At 42.9% G+C, this 26,424-nt stretch overlaps 2 protein-coding genes across 9 annotated transcripts in view; both read right to left on the reverse strand.

The window, feature by feature from the left end:
• Positions 1-10,704, reverse strand: part of LOC101162250 — a 34,187-nt gene extending 23,483 nt beyond the window's left edge. Inside the window, exons 1-14 of one of the 8 annotated variants that reach the window (XM_011488504.3) lie at positions 9,187-9,357; positions 8,138-8,368; positions 7,736-7,939; positions 6,978-7,191; positions 6,653-6,903; positions 4,782-4,901; positions 4,507-4,704; positions 3,945-4,085; positions 1,882-2,139; positions 1,323-1,503; positions 1,081-1,247; positions 823-963; positions 572-750; positions 310-482 (exon numbers count right to left, since the gene is read on the reverse strand). In XM_011488504.3, coding sequence (XP_011486806.1) covers positions 310-482; positions 572-750; positions 823-963; positions 1,081-1,247; positions 1,323-1,503; positions 1,882-2,139; positions 3,945-4,085; positions 4,507-4,704; positions 4,782-4,901; positions 6,653-6,903; positions 6,978-7,191; positions 7,736-7,939; positions 8,138-8,176 — 2,266 coding nt within the window. In that variant the 5' untranslated portion in view covers positions 8,177-8,368; positions 9,187-9,357. Of the gene's footprint in view, positions 1-309; positions 483-571; positions 751-822; positions 964-1,080; positions 1,248-1,322; positions 1,504-1,881; positions 2,140-3,944; positions 4,086-4,506; positions 4,705-4,781; positions 4,902-6,652; positions 6,904-6,977; positions 7,192-7,735; positions 8,369-9,186; positions 9,363-10,587 lie in introns of those variants that run through there. The other 7 variants (XM_011488503.3, XM_011488505.3, XM_011488501.3 and 4 more) reach the window with 7 other exon arrangements.
• Positions 10,705-19,500: 8,796 nt separating this feature from the next.
• On the reverse strand, positions 19,501-25,663 carry LOC105358383 (sulfotransferase family cytosolic 2B member 1-like). The gene is made up of 7 exons (XM_023949373.1): positions 25,479-25,663; positions 25,205-25,397; positions 22,246-22,457; positions 20,777-20,903; positions 20,585-20,679; positions 20,328-20,508; positions 19,501-20,204 (listed from the first exon to the last, which is right to left on the reverse strand). Exons 2-7 carry the CDS (start codon positions 25,341-25,343, stop codon positions 20,095-20,097), a joined length of 864 nt encoding a protein of 287 aa, XP_023805141.1. The 5' UTR covers positions 25,344-25,397; positions 25,479-25,663; the 3' UTR covers positions 19,501-20,094.
• Positions 25,664-26,424: the final 761 nt, after the last annotated feature.

The following is a 26,424-nucleotide window of genomic DNA, read 5'->3' on the forward strand; positions in this document are numbered from 1 at the left end:
ACACCTCCATTATAGGTCTGCATGAACAGTCAGCTCATATCAATCCTCTTAATGTGCTAGAAATGCACAGCTGTAGAGTAAACAGGAAGTGCATAGGTGCCACCTCTAAAGATATTCTCAGGACATGAATTTGCATCTGCCGTTGCAAATGACAGACAGGCGCAGTCTGTGTGCAGCTGTGTGCTACAGGAGATGCAGCGTAAAATCAGAAAAGCCCGTTTGTTCAGTTATTCCATCTTCTAAAAAGCAGGACCATGAACGCTCCACCCTGTCTTCATCGTTTTTAAGCGTCTCATAAAAACGGCTTACCTGCATTTCTTTCTATGAAGTCCTTCAGGGGCCCATGAAGGGGCTTGAAGACAAAATCCCATTGGCTCCATTCACTCAAGTCCTCCAGCAGGGGGCAGCATAGTAAACTAGCGAGGGCCTGACCTTTGGACATATCACCTAGACGTCCCACTGACTCAGACCCACTTTCAGTGCTTTTTTAATGAACAGAACAAAGAGAAATCAGGATAAAGAAGAAGTAGGGGTCTAAAGTAAATGACAGACTTTGGACTTCCATCCTGACCTTTGGTTTCTGTGTTTGGACACCACAGCTGACTCATAGCAGATTAGGCTCACCCCTCGGCCGCCGAGCTCCCTCTGCCGTTGGACAAGCCCAGCCAGCGTTGGGAGGGGGCCGTAGCCCAGGTCCCGACTGTCCCGGACGCCATAGTGAGCCCTGAGAGCTGACTCCATGCCACACAGCTAGAAGCAGTCAGGCGAAGGTTAAAGCTCAGCTTAGGCTTCAGTGTGTGTTTCAGTCAGAAGACGGCCTACTTCATCAGGGTCAGAGGGGGTCATGCTGCCACACTGCTGGATGAACTCAAATACGTCTTGTTTGCTGGGTCTGAAGCCACATCCAGCCAGATTCTTGTTGTTTTCCAGGAACAGAAGCGATCCCAGAGATTCCTGCAGCAGCTGCACAGTCAGAGGGATAAAAACGGGGCTGGGGGTTAGTCAGGGCAAAATCAGGATGTCTGTCTAGGACAGACGGGGTCTACTCAGACACTTATTCCATATCTCAGGAAGCTGCACCTGAATGTTTTTCACCAGGAACTCCAGGAAGGTTCCTCGCTCTAAAGAGAGGAAATGTGGGATCTGGAAGTGTTTGGTCAGCTTCCTCTCCAGGGCAGCGATGTGGGCCAGAGTGACGGCTGAGTTCTGACTCCTCAGGTTTTCTCTGACAAACTCCTTCACCTTGGCTGAGAGACACACAGCACAAGAGTCATTGTTTACAGAAGAAGTCGAAGAGACGGCGGTGCTTTCAGAGCACCAACCTTCACTGGGGAGGTCCGGGACATCTCTGTCCGCATCCTGGCTTCTTTCTGTCTTTTTGGGGGTTTTCTCCTTGGGCACCAGGTCCTGGGGGGCAGCCAGGGAGCCGCCGCAGATGGCCAGCTGAAACAGAGCTTTTGCCAGGCGATCATCTGACACCTTTATCAGGAAGCTTTCAAGGTGCTGGAAAATAATTCAAGGAAAGCCTGAGTCAGCACTTTTTCTTCTTAAATGATTGCTGAATGCAGACTACAAATGTTGTGGTGAAGCCAATCCCACAGAAAAAAACTTTGCTTTTGGCAGTTTCCTGCATTTTAAAGTTTTACAGAACTTTGAACAGGTCCAGGCCAACTGGAGATCTGCGATTACCCAAAATCTTAGATTGAAGGGAGCTGAGATGACAAAATTCCAAGTGATGTTTCTGCTGTTTATGGACGTTTAACTCCCCAGATTTCACTGGTTTCTATCAGTCAACCTATGACAGGTTTTATTCACGTCTGTTTTTGATCAAAGACAAACGTCAGCGCAAAGGAAGAGAATCGGCTCCAGGAGGGAGTTTACCTTAGCCATCTTGGGGCTGAACACTGTGCTGGCGTTAGAGAGGACCGCCAGCACCACTTCAGCCGCCGTCATGGAGGTATACTTCTTTCTGACATCCATGTTTATGGTGGAGAAGGAGCCAGGGCTATGCAGGGGCTTAAAGACGCTGTCCTTGATCTTCCTCAGACGTTCCAGCGCCTCCTGCTCCAGCTCCTTCTGGATGACCTCTCGGCACTGCTCCAGCATGGTGCGTTCATTGCGAGCCACTCTGGAAACAGTCTTCAGTGGGCAGAGGAGACAAGGCAAAAGGAGAGGCTGTATGAACGGCTTCGGTTTCATGGCTAATGGGAAAATAGTTTCATAACATTATGCTGTGACCTAAAACGATAAAAACAGAAGCTTCAACACGTCTTTGTTTTTATTTCTAAAGTCAGTCCTAACAGTTTTCATTTTGCTCCACATTTCAGTTGAAATGATACTTGAGTGTAAAACATGTATGTTCAAAACTGAATGTTGAAAGAGAAATTTAAAGGGTCTATATCATGAAAAATCAACCTTTTTAGAGCCTTTAAGTGTTTTAAAATGTTCATTCCTCTCTAAAAACAAACCCCAATTTATAATTTAGTCCATTTACACGTTTATGAGTGGTCCTATAAATTCCTGCTCTCTGAACAGGGTTCGATTCCCGGAGGGGAATGAGCAATGGTACTGGGGGCAATTACCATATCAATGGCGAGCAGTTAACATCACCCAGTGAGGGTCCTTAGGCAAGACCCTTAACGCTACCGCCTCCCGAGCGCGGTTTCGGCTGCAGCTCACCGCTCCCCAAGGGGATGGGTCAAATGCGGAGAAATAATTTCCCTGCGTGGGATAAAATACAGTGTATAAAAAAAAAAAAAAAACACCAGCCCCTCCCAATCCACGAAAACGGGCGGGTCTTCACATTGTGACGTCACAAAGTGAGGACCCGTCCCTTCCAGGAAGAAAAAAGTTTGGATGTTGTTTGTTTTTGGAACACGCTGCTGAGGCCGGCTCTAGGATGATGTCATGAAATGGGCGGCACCCACAAGGAGACAAAGGCGGAGCTTTAGAGATCCAAGCATCTGACTTCCTGGTCGAAAAATGAGCTTAAATGAATAAAAAAAAAGGTTGTTTCGTGTGCCAAAGATTATATGGAAATATTTACATGGAAATATTTGACTCTGAAAGGCTAAAGGAAAGCATGATTTAGACCCTTTAACACAGTGGTCCCCCAACCTTTTTGTCATCGCGGACCGGTACAACGCAAGGCACGATTACCGCGGACCGGTTGGGGGGGGGGTTGAGGTGCAACGCAAGGTGTGTGTCACGTGATGTTTCAAAATATTGATGATGATGATGATTCAAAATAAAACGTTTTTTTCGAAAAAAGCAATAAAATGGAAATTATTTTTTCTTTCTGTGCGTCCCGGTGCCAAAATTTCCCGCCCGGTACCGGTCCGCGGCCCGGTGGATGGGGACCACTGCTTTAACACAATGAACCGATTCTGAACCAGATCAGAATCTAAATGAATCCAATCATAAACTTAAAATCTTTTAAGGCAAAACAAGCCTCTTTAACTAGACATGGCATCAATATAGATATTTTACTAAAGAGGATCTCTGATACTTCTTAAAATATCTCTCAGAAATGTTGAACTAAGACACAACAAAACGTTTTTTCTAGTAATCTGGGACTGAAATAATCTGTGCTTTGACCAGAGGAAAGCAGGCGTTTGCTTTGCTCGGTTGTTTATGGATGACTGACAGCTCTCTCTGAGTGTCAAGCGGGTTTTATTGAGCTGAAGTGTTTTAACTTCCAAGAACTGACTCACTTATTAAAGAGACAGATGTAGAACAGGGAGTTCTGCTGTTACTACATAAACATGCTATATTTATATCACCCAAACACCTGATGTGTCATGTGTCTTTGATTAAAAAATAGTTTTGTAAAAACCTCAACAGAGAACACTTCTGCGTCTGACCTCATCAAAAGTAGAAACAGTAGACGGTGTTTACTGTAGCCTGACTGAATGTGAACCGTGAGCGTGCTGTGGAGGACTTACTGCTATGGGCAGACCAAAGCTGCTGATCCGGATTCCCAGCTTGTAAGGAAGTTCACAGTCATAGTGATCGGCCAAATGCTTCATAAACTCGGCCAAATCTAACTTTGGTTGTTTCTGGCTTTTTCTGAAATAGTAGAGTTGCTGGGAAAACAGAAAACATGCTATTCAGTCAAGTCCAAGTAGGATATGAGCTTTTTCTGTAGGAAAGAGTCAGATACATTTTCATTCCGACAAACGTCCGATGTGAATCAGTGAAAGCTGATTGGCTGTGGCGCCCCTGAAGGGACACGCCGAGACGTGAATATCAACAATTCAGACCAATTTTGATTTTATTTCATACCATTATTGTGTCCTACTGAAAGCACTTTGACGTGTCATAAAAACACCACATTGACCGCATTGATAGATTTTTCCTCTTTGAAAACAAACCCACGTGAGGACGGGGTCTTGGCTTGAGGGGGCTCTTCACATCACGTCTCCTGAAACAGCTGCCTTCATGGGAATCGTCCTCAGTGGACGTGTGTGTCTGCTTCTCAGGTTGTCTGTCTCTGAGCTGTGTTACCTTTAAAATGTCGACGGTCCGGATCTTGGGGATGTCGTCGTCTTTGGTGTTACTGTCCATCTTGAACATGCGGTAGATTACGGGGAGTTTGCACAGAGGTCCCAGGTTCAGCTCCTCGTAATGCTTCTTGTTTTTCAGGGCAGCGAGAGCCTGGCCCAGCTCGTACAGGGTGCAGATGCATGACACTGCCTCGGTGGCCTGAAACGCAGAGGAAGCATCAGCGGCGTGGGGCGGTGGTCACTGAGATGAAGTCGCTCACAGAGACCCCCCCTCACCTCTATGAACAAGTTGATCTCCTTTGTGAGGTACTGCAGGGAGTTCAGGGCTGGAAGGACCCTTGGCGTCAGCTGATTGGGGTCTAAAGATGGAATTACTGTCAGCATCTTGAATACGACCTACAGAACAAGAGGAGACGTTACATGCTGGACGTTCTGGTACACTGAGGAGAACATTGTGTTCCTAATGGCACAGCTGAACTGCAATGAAAGGTTCATCTTTAAACTGGAATCAAATAGTTCAGCAAACATACTTCACTCCAAAACATGCCTCTCATCTGCTACTCCAAACCAAACCTGCAGTAACTTGGAGACGTTGCTGTCTGTACTTGATTACATCTGTGAGCAGAAGAACATGTGTTCTTCTGCTGACTTCATATGGACACCTTTATTTAAGCTTTGTTGTCATTGCAGTCAGTCTGCCTTTGGGACAGTTACAGGAAAAAAGGGTTCAAGTTTACTTTGACCTTTGGCAAAATGATCCCTGAAAGCATCTATTTATTAATGCTGAGTCTGAGTGATCTGTTCTCATCAATAGTGGAGGAATATGTTTTTTTTACAAATGTAAAGTTACCGTACGTACAGGAACATGTCATCATTTCAACACCCTTATTTTCTAAAAATGTGTTTTCTTTATATTAGTTCAGACCCGTTTGACGTTTTCCTAAGCAAAGAAAACGGATTTAAAATTGCGAATCTGACCAAATGAACTGTACTAGAATCCGGCTGGACTGAATTCAGGTCCATGTTTATAGATGGTTTAGGAATGACCCAACCCCCCTCTATAGATACTGACACTTCCCACGTCAGCCTTCAAGAACAAAAACAATGTCATAATGATGCTGTGTTTGGAAAAACCTCCCAGTGAGATGACAGGCGGAGCCATGTGAACGAGAGGATGGAAAGTGAGAGAGAGGATGGAAGGTGAGAGAAAAGATGGAAGGTGAGCAAGAAGATGAAGGTGAGAGAGAGGATGGAAGGTGAGAGAGAGGATGAAGGTGAGAGAGAGGATTGAAGGTGAGAGAGAGGATGGAAGGTGAGAGAGAGGATGGAAGGTGAGCGAGAGGATGGAAGGTGAGCGCGCCACGTCCGTGAGTGGAATTGCGTGAAGCAGGTCCACGAGCTGCAGACGTTTCTGGTTTTTGGTCGTGTTTTTTTGCGTTTTTTAAATTTATGAAGCAATAAGTTCAGTTTGGTGGATATAAACCAATCCAGGTCAGATTAAACTTTCTTTCTGTTTTACCAAATGTTAACATGAAATGTGAACACATTTCAAAATAAATGCTACAGCTGATCACTACTCCATTTACTGGGGGTAATGAGGCTGTTCAGTTGTGGAAAATGGATATGACTAGAATTAGCAAACCAACAAAAAAGGAAAAACTTTGAATTTTACATACAATAAACGCATCATGACAGAATGAGCTTACTTTAAGTTCCTCAGGGGTCAGTTTCACGATCGAACAAAAGATGAATAAATCAATTATTATTACATTATTTTCATGGATGTGAAGTTCTTTGAAATATTGATGGTATTTTGTTTTGACGTATCCTTTTGTTGCATTTATGGTCTGACAAACCATAAATGCACTGCCTTTGGTTTCATAGGTGCAATATTATTTCAACTTTGACCTATTTTCCGTGTCCAATATTGTTCAGAAAGCCCTTTTCTGAGTTCATGCTAAAATCTGTTTCTTAAAGCTTTTTGAAGGAAACAACTCTCAGATCTATTGGAAACGTTTCTGTATTTCTTTGTGTTCTAGTCGGTGATGTCCCAGTTGTTAGGAGAACATCTGGAGTTGGTCCTTCATGTCATAAAGGCTGCTGACCCCCCCTCTGCTCTGTCCTGAAGCGGAGCGGCCTTCCCTCACCCTTTGTTTGGTGACCAGGTCTCCGTCGGCAGCGATGTCTCGCATCACGCTCTCGGCCAGACTGTTGATGGTGTCGGGGTCGGCAGCTCTGTTGGTCCTTCTCCATGGAAACGCTTCTATGGCCTCCAAGGCCCGCATGTTACAGCCGTGCACTTCTCTCAGCTGGGCATAATATGCCTCTGAGCTGTGGCCTCCTTTAGCCCGGCTTCTTTCCTCTGTGCTGGGGTTTGTAGCGGCCGCGGCCTCTTGCTCTGTTGCAGTGAGGACGAGGACCCACATTTTAGGACATGAACTATTGTTTCTCTTTCTGCGTGTGTGTGGATACCTGAGGTTGTCCTCAGAGGCGTGTCCTTGGCTGCTGCCTCAGGCCGAGCAGACGCCTCCTTCGGGTCCGGTGAGTCGTGAACAGGCGTGTTCTGCAGCAGAGGAAACTCTTCACCAAACTGCTGAAAGTTGTCGGTACGGACCGGCTCCGATGACGGAACGGTCCGCTGGTTCTTCTTCTTCTTCTTTTTCCGCTGGAAGACAGTTCTGGTTATCTTTGGAAAAACAATGTGATGACCTTTAATCACTGATACTTTAACTTTGTTCAGACTGGTCAAAAGAGCTGATGAAGACACCGGTGAGGGTCAAGGTGGAGGTCCTGCAGTCCGTTAGAGGCTAGTGTGGAGAAACTGCTGGGATTTTTTACATTTATAGTAGAACTGAATATTTAACATGTTTCTGTGCAGAGCTTAACCAAAGATTTGACTAAATGTCACATGAATACTGAAGAAACTCTGTGGGGAGTTGACATTTGAGACAAAAATATTCATGTGACCTTGAAACAGCGACCTGGTCTTCAGGTAAACATGAACGTCTAGAAAGAAGTCTTCTATGTTTTCCACCCGTGATGCATGTTGAATACCAAAAATGTGTTTGAATGATTTGATTAACAGCCACAGATTGTGTTTGCTGGCAGTTTCTCTGCTCTTTGACGTGAGGCCTGTGGTGAAAAAGTACCGGCTCTACAGTACATATCTCATGCACTTTGGTTTCTTCACATCTGGTTTGTTTTGCAGGGGCACAGCTGACTGGACTAACCTCTGGTGTGGTCGGCTTTAGGGTCGCTTGTTCCTCTGGTCTGGATCTGGTAAGGGGCTCTGTTCCAGGAGAACACGTGGAGGAGGAGCCTAATGCACTTGGGGGAACGCCTTGACGATTATCAGAGCCAGCAGACTGTGGTATCTTCAAGCCAGCAGGTCCGTGGCCCTCCTGAGTGTTTGTTAGCGGCCCTTCATGAAGATCCTTCTGAGGAAAGTGCATCTTATGGAAAACTCTGTCCTCACAAATCACCAGATCATCTTCCAGGAATTTTACGAGGCAAGAAATAGTTTTGAAACCCAGATCAGATAGCCTCAAGTTCTGATGGTATTTCTGGCTGTACTTTATGGTTACAGTCTTCAGAGGAACCCCCTCTGGATGCTCAGTCATCAAAGCACTGACCTTTGTCAAAACATTGGATCTTTTCCTGCTGCCTTCCATTTCCTTTCCAAATGCAGGAACCCAGACTTTGGAGATCCTAGTTCTTCTGAAACACTACGTTTCCCAGTTCCTCTGAAGGTTCATGCCAGAGGAAGCTTCAGAGCAGAAATGACTGAGGTGGTTCAGACGTTTTCCAGGTGGGTGCTTCTCCACCGAGGCTGCCACGTTTTGTCTCGTCCGTCATCTAAATGACTATCAGGAAGAAAAGAGAAAACCTGTTTTCATAGTAAATTCATTTTTAACAACAATAAGATGAACCCAGTCATCTGACACTACCTCCTGTTTTTAATGTGCCAAAGATCATGTGGTCAAGGGGGAGGGGACAAAATGTTTATCACAGGGTTCTCAGAGGCGGGGGTACTGGGGGTCAAAGTGGGTGGGGCTAGAATAGAGGGAATGCAGTAAATATATGAAAATCCAGAAACTTTTGTGTTTTTTTCCAAAATCCGATCCTGTCTTAGCAATATTCAATTGTCTGAGCAAATTGTCACTGGTTCTGTTCCTTTATGTTCCTGAGTACAAGGAACATTTAAGGATCCGGATCACAGAGTTCAGGGGAAAAAAAACCCACATTGTCAGCTTCAAACCGACTAATCAAACAGCTGGAAGCTGAAGTAAAATCAGATAACTGGGTAATAAATGTTTACAACGTTTTTACATCCTCAAATAAAATAACTTTAACGTGAAGCATAAACATGAAACCAAAGAAACGGAGGACTTCCAACACGTTCCAGTTCTGTTCAACACATTTGATCAAACGTAGACGTTCTCTCATAAAGACAACCATGGCACACGATAAGGAGGAATGTGTGAAAATACACACAGCATCTTTGCTAGCATCCAATTATTCACTTCAATTCCCAGAAGAATTCTACGCGAATACAAACAATAAAAATCAACAAGAAGGAAGCAACCAGCAGCTTTATGTCGTAAGGAATAGTCATATTACACATGAATAGTCATGTGTAATATGATATTGCAGAAGTGCATTGATCAATCTGGCCCTTTACCAGCAAACAGGTCCCGCCACCACCCGACCAGCATGTTTATTTACGGCGTCACCTTCACAGCTGATGTCGTCTCTACTCCAACAATGACCCAAACTCCAAAAGTGACTGAAGGACTGGTCCACAGCCAGTGGTGATCCACTCCTGCAAAAACCCACTGGAGCTGAAAGCGTCCTCTTCTGCCTTTATACCTCCTCCCCTCCCTTTGCCCTCACCCTCCTGCTGGTTCTCTGTCATCAAACAGAAGAAATGAAACTGAAAGTCAGAACCACCCAGTCCTGCTTCAGTCTCGTTTCCACGGAAAGGGCTCATCCCCCGAAGAAGAATCCAGAATCCGTGAGCTGCAGTACGCTCAGAGAGTCGGCCTTGGAGATTCAGGGGAAGACGAAACACACAAAGGAGGAAGAAGAGCAAGGTGCACATTCCTGCCTCCAATCAGCTGCTGTGTGACATCAGCCAGCAGGAATCAAACCCTGTTCCTGGGCGGGTCATGAGCCTGCATAGCTGTCATCAGTCAGGGAGGCTCTGTGATGGAGGCCCGGGTCCCCGAGCCTGAGAAGAGCACTGGATGCTGCTGTGCTACAGTGGACGGCCAGTGGACTGACAGAAGATGGAAAGCGGATGGATAGACGGACATTGGACCGGGTCAGAACATTCAAACCCCCCCAGTTATACTGTTTGTGAAGGAAACAATACCTAAGTTGCAATAAGTTGCTTAAAAACCTTTAGGTTCAGTTTGTAATAGTTTAACTAGTACTAGCTTAACTTTAACTAAAAAATCTGACAGGAGTTTGTCAGTAGATGAAGGACCGATCATCGTTTTTCCTATTTGACCCATAAGAAGAAGAAAAAAAACAGAAGAAAGGCTTCAGTGTTGTAACCATAGAAACGCCCCAGCCAGAGCAAATTCATTTATTCATCTCCTAAACCCGGGAAATACCAGAGAATGTGGCTGCTAACACCTATTCCTGCGGTCTTAACTGTTGTTACACAGACGTTGCCGGGTTCATATTTATTTCAGCGTTTCATTTCGTTCAGCAGAGAAACGTTTTCTTTCAAAACTGAAGGACTTCATCCGATTTTCTGAATTTCTCTTTAAACCTCAGAAACAGAGAGCCTGCTAGCATTAGCATTTAGCTAACAGATCCAAACTCACTTCATGTTCATCCTCACACCGGACTCCTCTAACGGATAACGGAACCCTCTCTGTGTCCGTTCTGGTCTGTGTCAGACCCTGACCCGCCTCATTCCGTTCCTCTTTCCGAGCTCAAGGAGCGCGCGTCACCATGGCAACACATCACGGCTAACCGGTAACCGTTGCATCACGGTCTACTACACTACACACGTTCCAGCAGACCGGAAACACCGGTACACGGTCACGGTCTCACCGGAGGCTTGACTCACCTTCCAGGAAACATACGCCACCAAAAGAAACGAAACTTGGGTTAGATTAGAAACTAAACGAAACTAACGCGCGCGCCTGCTCCTGCCGGAACCAGCGTTGTGCTGCATTCAGGTTACTCAAAGAAAGTAGGAAATACCAGCTTCATTCTGGGGACAACCGTTAATGTAATTTTCTGCATTTGCTGTCAATTTGTTTATATAGTCTTATTTAGGCCCGTGAACCCGTAATAAAGTAATTGATTAAAAAAACAGATACTTATGTTTTTCAATCAAATCAAACTTTATCTATAAAAGCACCTCACATACTTTGTGCAGCTTGAAAACACTTCACAATTAAAAACAAAAACAGACACCGAATTTCAAATAAAAACCCAGCCCACCCTCTACACCCCCCACCCCACGCCACGCCAGATACATCCCATGACGCCGCCACACACACACACACACACACACACACACACACACACCCACACACACCCACACACACACCCACACACACCCCCACACACACACACACACACACACAAGTTACAGCTTCACTTCTAAAATCCGCTTCAGGCTCCGCTGGGAGGAAACAGGTTTTTGGGAATCCATTCATACCAGGAGCCAGCTCAGCCACAGGACCATCACCACAATGTCCCCAGACCCAGACAGCAACGGGGTCCACTCCACATCTGTGAGGCTGCAATGTTTGACCCCAGCCGCCCCAGCAAGGGCAACAACCTCAAACTGATCCAGCAACCACTGGCACAAAGGATCCAGACAGGGAAACATGGGGGCTAAAATGATAAAAAGAAAGAGGTTCACATGTAAATGCATAATATGTATGTAAAAACATAGAATGGAAAATAACATTAAATGCATAAAATAATATATATTAAAACTAATAGAATAAAACAAGCAGATAAGATCAATAAAAGCCAGATTAAAAGTGTGGATCTAGAGCTTCTTAAAAACTTCTTCAGTCTCTGAGGTTCTCCAGCAGGCCGTTCCACAGGCGAGGACACAGAGATAGTGGAACGAAGCCTCACTAAATGTTTTGGTCCTCACCTTAGGGACAACTAAAAGTCACCGGACGACCTCAGGGTCCACCCTGGAAAAATCAGATCACTTCAATAACAAAACACAAGACCATTAAAACATTTATAAACCATTAAGAGAATCTTAAAACCAATCCTGAGACACACAGCGATTTTAAAACCAGTGTAATGTGTTCCCGCCCCCAGTGTTATTGTTGTAACACGCTACAGACAAAGCACATGGACCACGGAGAAATTGTCAGTGTTTAACGTTATTCCCTTTACAGGGAACAAGACTTGTGTCATTTCATGAGTTGCTGCAGAAAGATCTTTTAACCCCCTTTGTGGTACTGTATTGCGGCCAACGAGGTATGATAGTTTATTTTAGTTAGTTTTTGTTGAGCTTTTTCTCTAAGTCTTAAATTAGTTTATATCATGTGTGTGATGTATATTGAAATAAGCTGTTCTCTGTGAGAATGTTTTCATTTCTATTTATTTATATGTTTGTACAGTTCTCACGGGATGTTTTGATGGCACCTGTGTGCAAATAAACGCCCGTCAACACAGAACGCCTTGTGTCTGTGATGTATCCAGAGGGGAGTTACACCCTGGTCCGCGTTAGAACTCGTGCAGCAGAGTTCTGTAATAGTTGTTGGTTTGACAGAGACTTTTTGGGTAAACCAGAGAGCAAGGCATTACCATACTCTAACCTACTGAAAATAAAAGCATCAGCACCTCCGAAGGAACAAGAGAGATGAACAGACATCTGGCAATGTATTCAAGGTGATAAAATCCTGTCTTTACAAACATGTGGGATAAAATTCAGATCAGAATAAAAAAGTATGCCCAGATTTCTCACAGAGCAAGAAGGTTCAAAACTCTGACGTTTTACCCTCATTCACTGATCTAAAAACATTTCCCATCTCCATGATATCAGCTCTGTGTTCATCCAAACAGGCCCTGATAAAACACTGAGTAGTTAGGAATATGAAAGATCAATATATACTTTTTTCTTTGTGTTTATTTGAGTCTATTAAAGACATTTTGATAAGAATGACGGTACCGCGATTTAGCCGTAGAGTCAGCTGTTTTCTGAAAAGTCCCGCCCCTTTAACTGTCTCCACCAATCATTCTTGGAGGTTTAATCACACGTCATCAGTCTGACCAATCAGAAGTGGTTAAAGTCTTCACTTCCTTGTTCTGATTCTGCTCATAAAGTCTCTCAGTTCCAACAAAAATACCAGCTAAAGCTCGTCTTTAGCGGTGTAGCTTTCCACAGAATCCGGTGTCAGACCGTGGAACAAGTGAACAAAACAATGAAGCTCAGAGAAACGATCTCCGGCCGTTTTCACTCTACATCTCCCATGATGCATTGGGTTAAAGTGACAGCGTCTCAGTGCACAATGATTCTTCGTGTTAAACGTCTTGAAACAACAACAAACACACATCAAACAGTTTTTAAATCTTCTAACTTAACTTTTATGTCATCTTTTAGAAAAAACAGCTGCAGCTTCCAGCTTTTTCTGCCACAATTATCACAAAAATGCATGTGAGATTGCGGAGGGGCTGTAGATCAATACAGACTATAGAGTTTCTCCTTTTATTTATTTAATTTTCGGATGCTGGTGTGCCGCGGGATTTTTGTCAAAGTTAAAGTGTGCCGTGGCTCAAAAAATGTTGAAAAACACTGGATTAGAGGAATCATCTCTCTCTTGTCTTCAGAACCAATCATTAGAACGTCAGTTTTGTTCTGGTAAAGCTGTAAGAAGTTCTCTGACATCCGTGACTTTAAAGAGTATTTATAGGTTTAAGGTCATCAGGAAAAATCACCATTTACTTCTCAGTTTTCTCAGTTTAAGTCTTTTCAAAAGGATCTATCCACCATCAGACAGAGACCAGGTCCTGCTGGACGTTGAAACCTGAAATCCTCTAGAACATTCTTCTAGACCGTTGCAGTGAGTTTGGACTGAAGACACCAGAGTTTACCAACGCCAACGCTGGACATTGCAGCCCGGATCATGACTGACTGTGGAGATTTCTCTCTGGACCTTCAGCAGCTCGGGGTTTGCTCCTCAGCAGTCTTCCTCCAGACCCCTGATTCCCAAACGAAAGACACACTTTCCTTTCATCAGAACCAAGTCTTTGGACCACTGTTTAACAGTCCGGTCCTTTTTGGCTCAGTTGAGACGTTTCCTCCATTTGTCCAGACTTCTTCTTGACCCGAGGAACCCGACAGTTATAACCCGCCTCTCAACTGCGTCACAATGTGGTGGTTTTGAGGCTGTTCCTACACCTCATTCCAGTCTTTTTGGAGATTCTCAAACCTTAAAATCTTGAAATCATTTGGATGGAATCATGGAAACACTTTTTTTTTTTTTTACGATTTTCTAATATTTTGTTGTGTAACAGCTGAAGCTTTTGGAACCATTTGACTTAGCTTCAAACTAAAACCATGTGTGTTCTGTTCTTAATAACCCTTGTGCTGTCTTAGATGACCCCACCCTTACATTGACGTGTTCTCCCTACCATGACAAAGGTGGATAAAGGTGGAAAGATTTCATGTAATCCATGGACACCAGTGAAGATCACAAATCATTGAAGAAAAAAGGTTCAGAGCACTGTCTAGTGGGTCTAGATGACCCAACTCCCAACGTTAAAGTGCCTAGAATAATGTGAGGAAACCGGAGATTCTAAACAGGACTGTAAGATAATTAAATTAGGTTGGTTCGTTCCCGTCAGTTTCCTGCACACAGAAATGAATGAATAATGACTCAGAGACAAAACTTAGCTTCAGTGAAGATTTACTCCACACAAGAGGCGCAAATTTGTATGAAGGGTTACAGACAGATGAACAGGGTTGCTGCATCAAAGTCCGAACAACGGAGCTCAAAGTTTGAACAAAGAAAACAGGAAAATGGGCTTGGTATATAAGCCCTGCATTTGCATATTCAGAACATCATCCGATGGATGGTGGTGTGAAAAATCCACCCCCAGGTTGTTGCAGGCTAGATGTTCAAAGGTCAGAGAGCTTAAAGTGCCAGATCTCTCTGAGGTTATCACAGACATTTACCAGAGCGCATACACCAGCACACACAAAGATGGAAGAGGAGGATGCTGAAGGAATGTTACGAGACAATAGTCTTGGTTGTGCTTTGTAATATAATTTTGAGATGATAACACATAGTGAATCAATTTTAAACCGTTAATGTAGTAAAAAGTAAAAGTTAGTGTAATAAAATGTAAAAGGGAGTTTCTAACTATTCTGTTTTTAATTATTCCTAACAGATAGCACAAGGGTTACCGCAGTGCAGTCCTTTTGACCAGACGTTTCTGTGGAACTGCTCTGAACTAGAAATAGGAATATCATATGTGGAGTACCTCAAGGTTCAATTCTGGGACCAACTTTGTTTTTACTTTATATTAACGGTATATGCAAATTGTCAAACATTATGAAATTCATACTTTTTGCAGACGATACCAGCATTTTATGTTCAGGGCAGAATCTAGAGAAACTTCTTAGTGACATAACGCAGGAATTTTACAAGTTAATACATTGGTTTGGTAAGAAAAAATTATCTTTGAATCTAAAAAAGACTAAATTTATGCTCTTTGCCAGGAAAAGCAAGGAGATGCCAGTGGAAATTATTATTAATGATACACCAATTGAGAGAGTGCATAAACATGTGTTTTTGGGTGTAATTATTGATGACAAGCTTTGTTGGAAACCTCACATCATTTACGTTCTAAAGTGGCTAAATGTGTTGGTTTGATGAAAAGGTGTAGCTCGATGCTTAACCAATCCACTTTATTTATTTTGTATCATTCTTTTATTATGGCATATCTAAATTATTGTATTGAAGTGTGGGGAAATTGCTACAAAAATAATTTGCATCCTTTAGTTATACTCCAAAAGCGAGCCATCTGATTAGTTCACAAAGTTAAATATAATGAGCACACCAATCCACTTTTTCTTAATACATTTAATTTAAAATTGCAGGACTTGGTAGATTTTAAAACGGCCCAAATCATGTATAAAGCTTCAATAAATTCTCTGCAGACTAACATTCAATCTTTATTTCAAAACAGAGATGCTGTTAATAAATATAAATTGAGAGGAATCAAAAAATTCTGTCAACCCAAAATAAGGACAACATTAAAATCGATGTGTATCTCAGTAAAGGGTGTCTCACTCTGGAACAATTTATCGGACAACATGAAAACTTGTAAAAATCTTGTTCATTTTAAAGTTATGTTTAAAAGATATATAATGAATGTGTACCAGGATGCAATGTAACAATGATGAATATGTGTAGTCTTGGACTTTGGAAGGATCATTATCAAAGTGGTTGTTTTGTTTTATTTAGTTTTATTCTGTTATTGTTTCCTTTATAGGGGGTTTGGTGTTTGGTCGGAGTTTTTGGGCATGTATGTCTGTCGTCATCAGGTGTTTTTTGTATGTTAGCGTTATTATGTCAAATGTTTAATTTTGTTGTTTTGTTGTTATGATTGTTGTTGAGTGGGGGTTTGGATTTTTATAAGCTTTCGCTTCTTCCATTCCCCTTTCAAATCTTATTTTCCAAGTCATGTATTGACTTTTATTTTCTTTTTCCAGGTAAATGTTGATTTGATTTGAAATAAACTTGTTACTACTAAAAAACTGTGGGGCACATGAGCAGCCTCAAAGAAATTCATTCAAAGTGTAATTTAGGTTTCCATCCAGGAGGAGGCGCTACTGCCCTATCTGAAAGAAATCTATTAGAACCCCTGATGAAGCTGTGAAGATGTCTGATTCATTCATCACCAACACAATGGAGTTGTGTTGGTAAATTAAAGGTTCTTAAAAAGCGTGCCCATTAGTCATAAAAAACAGATTAAAACCTTGAAATGACAGGCTTTAGCACCACCATGAGACATTTTTGTAATTAAAAAACTTTACCAGAAAACGCATTTTGAGCTTCGTCTTAGCTCAGATGAGGCATGTTTTTAAAGAACAAGATACTTTTATGTCAGAAAAGGTTACACAACAACAAAACACGTGTGTGATATGCTCTATGAGATCAGTTCTTTTGAAACTCCCTTTTGAAGCTTGAACTTTCTTTTGTGAATGTTGTTGGTTTGTTTCTTGGTGCAACACTTATGCTGGGTTCCAGCTGTAGACCTCTGGAATCAAACCACAGCAGAGGATGAAATAAGGAGCAGGACTCCCCCCTCTAACTTCAGTTCTTCTGTCTTCGGCTGCACTGGCCCGTCTGCTGCGGTTTTTGTATGCATCACATACTTAGGGACATGGCCAAACCAACCTGCTGCTAGCCCCAGGTGGGTTGGTGTTTGCCACTGGAGGAGAGAAAGATTCAATGGAAATGGTCAGATGGAGCCTGCCGGCCTTGGATTGTGTTCAGTGTTTCCACATTGGATCAAATTTTTGCTAAAAGGTTTTCTGCTTTGAACATTTCTTCAGCTCTGCTCTTAGCTCTGTGGCTCTGCTTGGGGTGGAAAGGAGCAAAAAGGGTCATGTCCCATTGGCCGATGTTGTTCAGGAGGAAGCAAACTGACGGCCGCCCTCTCTCCCTTTCTTGGATATTACAGTTTTTCTCCATTGGTTTGGCTCATTTCTTGAAACAGAAATTACATTCTCAAAACAACATGGACAAACCTCCAAACCACTTGGCAATCGTTCACAACAGAATTGAATTTCTCATTAATGTCATCAAATTGCAAATGTCTTAGTACATGTGTCAATGTCTCAGTACATCTTTGCAATTGAGTAAGTACAGGTAGCCTACATTTAGCACAATTTCCAAGTGAATAGATCGTGTTGATCTAAACTGATTGTTGATTCTCAGTCTAATGGTTGTTCGCTCCAAAATGAGTCAGCATCATTTCATTGTGTGAGTCATCACATGCACAATAGTCTGTTCAATTGTCCAAATTAGTAAACATAATACCATGAATATGATATATGAATCCCTTGGAACATATGATAAATGGTATTTATTATTTTGATTTCATCCCTGAAACAGAGAGGTCTCTTAGGGCCTCACCTACCACTATATGTTATCGTATGGAACAATGTGAATTTCCACCGTGGCCTCATCATCAGGGCCTGGTTCACTAATCATTCAACGATGGTCATAGTGTTCCTACCACCTTACTCTCCTTTTCTCAATCCTATTGAGGAGTTTTTCTCCGCTTGGAGGTGGAGAGTGTTTGAGCATCGGGCTCAAGATCAGAAGTCCCTGCTCAATGCGATGGATGCTGCGTGTGAGGATGTTACAGGAGGTCAGTGTAGGGATGGTTGAGACATGCACGCCGTTTCTTCCCTCGTTGCATCGCAAGGGAGAATCTACGCTTTGATGTGGACGAGAATCTGTGGACAGACAGGAGAGGGAGGGTGAGGACAGCGACCAGTGAAGAACCGTTAGTTATGTAACTCAAGCATTATTTACAGAACTGTAGGCTGCATATCATTTTCATTGTTTTTTGTTTGTGTTTAATTTATAAAGTATATTATGCTGTATACATTTTCTTTTTACTCTGATGTATGAAAGTTACTTTATGAGTGTGAATGATAATGGTTAGAATTTCCTTGGCAGAATGAGTCCAATGTGTGCTGTTAAAACTAAGAGGCTACTCTCACCCTAAAATCCTTTTTCTTTTTCTCAGTTTCATACAAAATTGTATTCTGTTAGCTATACAAAAACAGTACAGTGACCATTGTCAATAAAGGACTGAGCTAAGACTGAAAGGTGGACATGAGGGATATTTCAATGGTCCTCTGCTATAGTTACAAAACATCTAATCATTTTGACTTGCAGTGCTTACAGAATGCCAAAGGGACAAAGTATTTTGAGGGCACTGACTGTTTGAATGAGAAGGAAATTTAGTTTTGACACATGAGTGAATTGCTCCTTTTTATATACCATATTCGTACCATTTGTCCTTATCATCCTCTTCATGATCCTGTGGCTGCACTAAGCTCCTTCAGTCAGGGACTAACACCTCTCAGCAGGAAGAAGCACTTTCACACATGTATGTTCCTGTCAGCTGTTAGGACTCCACCCCGCCGCACAGACAGTAATTATTGTTGTCTTAGTGTTATTTATATCTATCTGCTGTTTTTCATGCTCATTTTCCCTTTGTGGGATCAATGAAGTTCTGTTCTACATTTTGCCTTGTGAAACATCTTTTTATCAGTTGTGGTATTTGTGAGGCTGCAGAGGTGAACAGTGTGGTCCCACCTTTACGGGAAGAAAGCACAAACAGGAAGTTTGCGCTGAGTCAACAAATTTCCTTTGACCTTCAAAATAAGAGGTCAAATTCTGAAACTGGAACTGCATGTGCTGATGTCAAAAATGATAAGTCTTCTCTAGCTGCAGTAAACTGAAGTTCACAGAATCGTCTGTCTGGAGTACAGATATTTTATATGAACACCTTTCTTTTTAAAGTCCTGCCATGCAGGAATCCATTTAGCCCAGAATTTTCTCTTCACTCTCAATTTTCTAGATTATTTTCTGTTTCTTTCCTTTTTCTATAATTCTTGAAAACCAAAAGTTTCTGTTGTTCAATCAAAGCCATTCATGGCTGAACCAGAATGTCAGCTGCAGATGAATCCCACATTATCATCTTACCACTTCCATGCTCAACAGTTGGTGTTGGGTTTTTCTCTGGCTAAAAATCTCCATTTTCTCTCAGGAGAACGTTGTTCTAAAATATGGGGGCTCGCTCAAATTAAATATTTCTGCTTGAATTCAACAGCCTTTCCATAAAATCATGTGTGCAGTTTGGTTTGATAAGTGTTTCTGACCCTACCGGGTTAAAGAATGTGAACTGACAGCCGTCCTTTACCAGCAGCAACACCTCTAAAATATCTGTAGAAAATGGGTCGGACAAGATGTGGAGACATGTCCTCATTTATTAGTCTTTCTTGAAAACCTTTGTCTGATTGTAAGGAAAATATTGAAATAATGCAGAATATTTGCATAAAGAATTGGGGAAATGTGGGAGCTAAGTCTTTAATCTCACAGTCAAACGGCGCTGGTGTGCAGAACGACCACATCCACGTCTGAGGACGCAGCTCTGAAGAGGTAAGAGACGTTTTTTTGTCTGCTACACAGAAACCTCTCTGGGGATGACTCAAGACGGTTGCCTCACTTTGAACTTCTCTTCCATTTCCACTATGGTCACATTCAGAACACGCAAACTCCTCACTTCCTCCGGTTGTGTCAAACGTACACATGTGCAAAGATGTGCAGATGAAGAGCACGCTTCCTGACATCAGAGCAAACCCTGCAGAAATATTTAGAAAAGCTTCCTTTTTCTTCAGATCACTGAGATGTGGCTGTTTTTCTGTCAAAATGTCTTCACAGCAGGAGGAACCCTTTTTCACACATGGTGTAACCCCATCTATTAAACAATAACCAGAAGGACATTACGTCAGCCCTTTGAGTCTATGGTGGATGTTTTCCTGCATTGGGGAAGAGCAGCGGCTTTAATCCCAAACAAATTTATGTTGAACATCTTTGATTTTGTCCCTGTAAACGGCATCAAAGTGATCAGCTTCTGCTGCTGTCAGCTGGTTTTTCCAGTCTCCGGATATTCCTGAACAAACACACAATAGAAGGCGGATATTAGACACAGCTAAACTCAATCAAAGGTTTTCAGTTTTTATCAGAACGTTTGCATGCTTCTGTCTTCCTGCTCCTGGCAGACCGCTCTACTTACCTTTCCTGAGGAACTGAGACTTGGTCTGGTCCATAAACTCTTTAGGAACCGCCGAATAGTTGGACATGTTGTTCTGTTTCATGTTCTTGAACAGAGATCGGTCTGCTATTTTGCTGATCACCTCGTCATCCAAAGTCTTTTCCAGGAACTGAGAGATTCTCGCCACCGAGTCTTTCAGGTCCTGCGCCACAGAGACACGCCCACCTTAGCTTTGTTACGCTCTACTGTCGGCTTGAGCGACTTCTGATTCTTCTCACCATAATCATCTCCTCATAGGAGATGTACATGATCCTGTCCTTGTCATCAGCGTTCAGCCACCCGCTTACGTGATCGAACCAGGATCCAAAGATAACTGAACACAGTCGGAGTCATTCATCACTTTCTTCCCTTGAAATGTCAACATTTATTCCAATTCCTCGTTCAGAAAAGGACATAAAACAGGAGCCCACCTTTTCCATCAAGGAACTTTTGGAGGAACTCTGACTGAGAGTCAGGAGTCACCAGGAAGGAGGCCATCTTGGAATAGTGGAAGATGGATGTAAAGACGTCTTTTGGGTTTCTCATGACGTAGATCACCTGCAGAAGAGAAATTTGTGAGGCAGGTCTTTGGGCTGAGGGAGGAAAACCCACATGTAAACTCCATGCAGAGGGGGCCCAGATGGGATTTGAACCAGGGCCGTCCCACTCTGAGGTGACAGTGCTAACCACTACACCACAGTGATTGACTGAAGGTTAAAGTCCCACTCCGATCATGTACTGATCTAGTTTCAAAGAGTTCCCAGTGCTCTTTTAGTGATGATGACACAGTTTTTAGCCACAAATCTGTGTGGTTTTCTAGGACATAGTTTCTGCAGAGCGGCTGCCATTCATCAGAGATTCACCCCCCCCCCCCCATTTCCTTTTATGGAGCAGGGACTGCGTGGCTCCGCCCACCGCATTTTCTGCATCACAGATACAATCTTTTGCAAACGAGTTACAGCGATTTGAATAAAGAAAAACTCAGAAAAGCAACTTTAAGCTCAAATTCCATCATCAGAAAAACAAACACAAAACGTGTTAAAAAAAACCACCAAAACCAAGAGTTTGATTGGACCGCGTCTTTAGGAGCAGGACTTGGGCTGTGTCCAGAGCACGTTCGCCATTTTCTAGTGCTGTCCGGATCTAAAATTCTAAAATGATTAGATCACAGCGGATCCATAGTCGCCATAAAACGCTCGTTTTGATTAGACTTTGACTATGTGTCATTGGTGACGTAATGTTTACCTTTTCAAAGAAAAGCTGTGAGCGTGGCGTCCAAATCGCTCGTTTTTTATGGTTACATCGTTTTTTTCGTGGTTAGGGAGGGAATTGGGAGCAGAGGCGTTACTGCTGTTGCTACGCAACGATCCAGACAAATGAAAACAATCATCGTTTAGAAATCACAAACTCTTGTTTTCAAATGCAGACAGCAAGAGAACCGACTTTATCACCACATTGGCGACAACTGCGTTCAGTGGTCAAGTGGAGCAGTGTCTGTCCTGAGACTGGAACCTTATGGGTTCAAATCCACAGGCGGCTCATAGAGACTCCCTCCCGTTTGCATTAAGAGTTTAAAAGACGTTTTTTCTTCTGTCACCATCGCATAAACCACCAAGCAGCACAGATCTGGGCTTTATCTGACAAGATAGACCTGTGTGTGTCGTCTCTGCTACACGTTCTTGACTCCTGCTGTACAACAGTGATCCAGTTAATGCAATAAAGAAAGACAACACGAGCGTCTCTGCTGACTCAGAAACGTCCGTTCAGTGCAGCTGGTCTTGTCAAGCTATTGCCAGACTGAAGTCCTGCAGTAAGAGCTGGGATTGAGTCTGTGACAGGCTCCAGCGGGCAGGAAGTGACATCACCACTGTCTGAATGTCTGAAATGTCTTGGCGTTTACCTTTGGTTTAGCCTTGAAGAAGGACGGGGGCATCATGCTGTAGTGGAAGTGAGTGGTGAGCATGCGTGGAGACGGCCTCCCCTCCAGGTTCAGTATGGAAGCTCGGACCTCCTCCAGCCATGGAACCCGGTCCCAGTTGGGAATGGTCTCCACAGAGGCAGGGTCCCCTCCACTGACGATCAGAGGGACCACCTCCTGCATCCAAGTCGTACCTGCACCCAGTGACAATGAACTGACCGATGCAGTCATGTACAACCCAACGCAGGATGTCACTGTGAAATACTGCCAAAGCTTTGATGAGGATAATATTACTGAAAAAGGAACATATCCTTTTACGAAAACAAAAACGTCATTATTTCAAAAAAACAAAACTGTCCCTTACATAATGTTCAGTTATTCTCTGTTTTATGAGCAGAATTTACGAAATTCTTGATTTTTCTTTAAAAAGTTCAAAGTAAAAGTTCAGAATTACTAACACCTAGTTCTGTTTAAAAAAAGACGCTTCATAAGTTCAGACAGCTCTGTTCCTACCCCCACAAATGGTAGAAATTCACAAAGGACCCCCCCTCAAAGAGGATCACATCTACAAAATGTCAGTAGTTCTAGTTTTAGTCACATTGGCCCCTAAAGGAACTGAGTGCTCCTTTTTTTCTAAACTTGTTCTGTCCAACAGCTGAGCAAACAGATTAGAACTGAAGGCCTTTTGTGTTGGACAGGTTTTACTATCACAAAAAGAAGTTATAAACTTTAGAAAACCAGAGTGTAGATTTGTATAAACCCCTTTTTTATTTCTTTGTTACATTTAGTATTTGTGGGGAGGGAGAGGGGAAGAATGTGAGAGGTGGGGGGGGGGAGTAAAAGGAAGAGAGGTGAGAAAGTGGGGGATACAAATACTGATTTGAATAAGTTATTATTTTAAGATGTAACAATTATACCAGATCTGCTGGAAAGACAAATATTACATCCAAAGGTGAAATTCTGACATGAAAATGAGCGGAAAATATCTGTTCATCAATACACTGTGGGTAAGGAGGAGGGATAAAGCAGACAGGGAGCAGTGTGCACGTGCACATGGGGGTGGAGATACGTGCACACTGCCGAAGTGAACCACGTCTTCATAAAGGCAACCAGATCCTTCCCAGCCCGACCAGCCAGACCAGGAGAGGGGAGGAGAGACCCCCAGGCCAGGAGCGCCCCCGGCGACGGGATCCACGCAGCCCGGGAGGGGGGGAGGAGGGGAACGCCCACCCACCCAGCCAGGCGCAGAGAAAGCCCCCCTACAGGGGCCCCCCTGGCGCCGAGAGGCATAGACGAACCCAGCATCCGGGCCCCCAGGCCACAAGACAGGAAAGCTTAACTGATTGCTCCTTAAAACCATAATCTATCCTTATGGAAGTCCTATTAAATGTCCTCTGTCCGTCTTTCTGTTTTAGTTTGGATGTTGAATTATAAACAGACGCTCAGCGAGTTAAGATTGTCAGTATCTGCAGCATTACTTCCATAAAACATGACAAGCTGCTGCTGTTAAAGAGATAATACACAGAACATCCCCGAGCAACGACATCCACAGTTTGGACTCACATAAAAGAAGGAAAGTACACTTTTCTATTGTGTGTAAAAGTTGCAGGTTCACTTCCTGCCTTGCCACAAACGTGTCCAAGTGTCCTTGGGCAAAACACTGAACCCCACATAGCTCCTGCAGTAAACCCTTCATGGAAATTTTCAGGGAAACATCAATAAAAACAAAAAGACCAGGATTCTGCAGTTTCCCTTTGGAAAGTGCCATCCTGTGGACCCTAGTGCATTCTGGGAGAAAATCTGACAGTATTCTGCAGTTTTCTCGTCACATCATGTCACAAAATCATGTGAGTCTCAGGAACTTACCGTAAACAACTAAGCATTGTGGGAAAATATAGAAGTGTAAGATTTTCTTTTAAAATGAAGTGTTCAAGAATATTCCAGAATGTTTCTTTGTGTTTCAGCTGAAAACTGTTTTTGTTAGGTTTTTCCTGGAAACAGCAGAGTGCATTGTGGGAGTTGACGTCTGCATTTGTTAGTGCTTGTTGCACCATAGGTTTTGCATCTATGCATGACGATGCATTGCTGTTCCTGTGTAGTCATGCCTGCTCTGTGTCAGCAGGTTACACCAAAGTTCTAGTCTTTCCAAAATGCAGCTGGTTGATGATGAGGCAGTTTTCTGGACGAAGAAGGTAACAGCTGATAACAGCTTAGTGGTTGAATACATTAATAACCAGTGAGGAACTGGCCAACTCTGAAAGAGTTAACTCTAAGTTCACAGTAAAGTCAGTCACTGTGGTTTTCTGGGTGTTCTGGGTGTTACTTGTGTGTTAAATTCATGATTAAGATATAGTGTGTAGTTAGTTCACACTAAACGCGCATCAGTTTGTGTTTTCTCTCTGGAGGCTGCTTCTGGTAAAAATTCCCACATTTTTCTGTTTTTTTTTTCTTGATCTGAATACAAGCCTGGCGGTCTAAAGACTAGTCTAATTAAGTGAAACCTTCACTAAATGTTGCCCCACATTTGACTCCAACAGTAAATTTGGTTGTATTTTCATTTCGGCCCCCGCCTGCATTCCTTCATCCTTGGAGTGTTTTTCTTCTTTCTAAACTGGACTCTGGTGTTTTTATTTGATTTTTCTCCATTTTCCACAACCTTGAATAGACTTTTCTGTCTGTCTGTCTAACACCAGAGTGGAGATGATGGAAACAGATTCACTTTGTTTCTGCCATGGAGGAGGTCAGTCTCTAACAGGGACCTTCATGGGCCAGAAGCAGTGATGCAACATCCCCGCCTGGACTTGACCTAGATCCTGCAGCTGCAGGCAAAAGTCTCTGCTGTCCGAACGGAGATCAGCGCAAACACGAACCGTCTGCATGAGCTGTGCAGCTGGACCCAGACTGCACAGACAGACAGACCATCCAACCCCAGGCAGCTCACCTGATTTCGGATAGGTGACAATCAGAACATCCTGAGGGCGGAAGGTAAAGTTCTGGAAGTAGTCCAGGCTCGCCTCGGTGTGGATCAGTTTCGGTACGTAGACCCCCCGGTACAGGAAGTATAAGTCCGCCTCGGTCATGTCGGTCCGCCGCGTCGCTGCGAGCTAAAGACTTTCTTCTTCCTGCCTGCAACCCTGTGAGCACAGCATGAGAGGGAGGGGTTCAGGAGCCGCCACACACACGCAGGAAAAACTCATGTGATGACAGCAACTCACAGTCTGAACGCTGTTGGAGACATTTCTTCTCTAAAAAAGGATTTATTTGATCTGTTTTAGAGAGTTCCCAGAGCTCGTTTAACAATGATGAGTTTTTCAGCCTACATACATCCAAAAACCTGTCAAAGTCAAGGACATAGTTTCTGCATATGGAAGCGTTTCTGTAGCATCAATCAAAATAAAAGTCAATGCCAAAAATGCTTTTTCATTTTCAAAATGACTCAAAAATAAAATCAAACATCTATCCACCAAGCGGCTTATTCTTTTTCTACTTCAACACCGCTCATTCTAGGGCTGCATGATACGAGGAAAACTTGTGATATGCGATATTACTGATGAATATTGCGATGACGAAATAACTTGCGATACATGAACAAATAGGAAAACAACCATAAAACATCAATTCCAGTTCGCTGCAACAGTTTAAATAAAAGTTTAAATAACACTCCAAATGACCCTCTGTCTACATAAGAGGTGAACATCTAACATGAAAGAGCTCCATCTGATTGGTAAACAACGTGAAGGTATCCTTCTGATTGGACAAATGCATAAATGGATTTATTTGACTTGTTAAATACTTCAAGCGGCCATAAGATTGTTTTAGTACATTTAAGTTAACCTTCTTTTGTGATATGCGTATTGCACAGCTTGATACTGCGATAGCAATAACTTTGCGATTTATTTTGCAGGCCTAGCTCATTCTGTTACTTCATTAAAATGATAAAGAAAATTGTATTTGACATTTCTTTTTCAAAAAGTTCTCAAAATTCAATTAGAAATATCTCATTTCTAATTAGAATGGATGAACAGAAATTCTTTTTCATTTTCACAATGGAACTCCGTCAAATGACTCAAAAATAAAATTCAATACTTCAAAATGCTTTTTCATTTTCTACTTCCACATTGCTCATTCTGTGACATCATTAAAGCGAAAATGCAAAGAGGG

The sequence above is a fragment of the Oryzias latipes genome, chromosome 19 (assembly GCF_002234675.1).
Source record: "Oryzias latipes chromosome 19, ASM223467v1".
Taxonomy (NCBI): Eukaryota; Metazoa; Chordata; class Actinopteri; order Beloniformes; family Adrianichthyidae; genus Oryzias; species Oryzias latipes.

Excerpts from the sequence above, each read along its gene's own strand:
- LOC105358383 (XM_023949373.1), bottom strand. The coding sequence starts at position 25,343 with ATGACCGAGGCGGACTTATACTTCCTGTACCGGGGGGTCTACGTACCG. Across the intron at positions 22,458-25,204 it reads TGTCACCTATCCGAAATCAG|GTACGACTTGGATGCAGGAG; the intron begins GTGAGCTGCCTG and ends CACTGGGTGCAG. Across the intron at positions 20,680-20,776 it reads AAAGTTCCTTGATGGAAAAG|TTATCTTTGGATCCTGGTTC; the intron begins GTGGGCTCCTGT and ends GACTGTGTTCAG.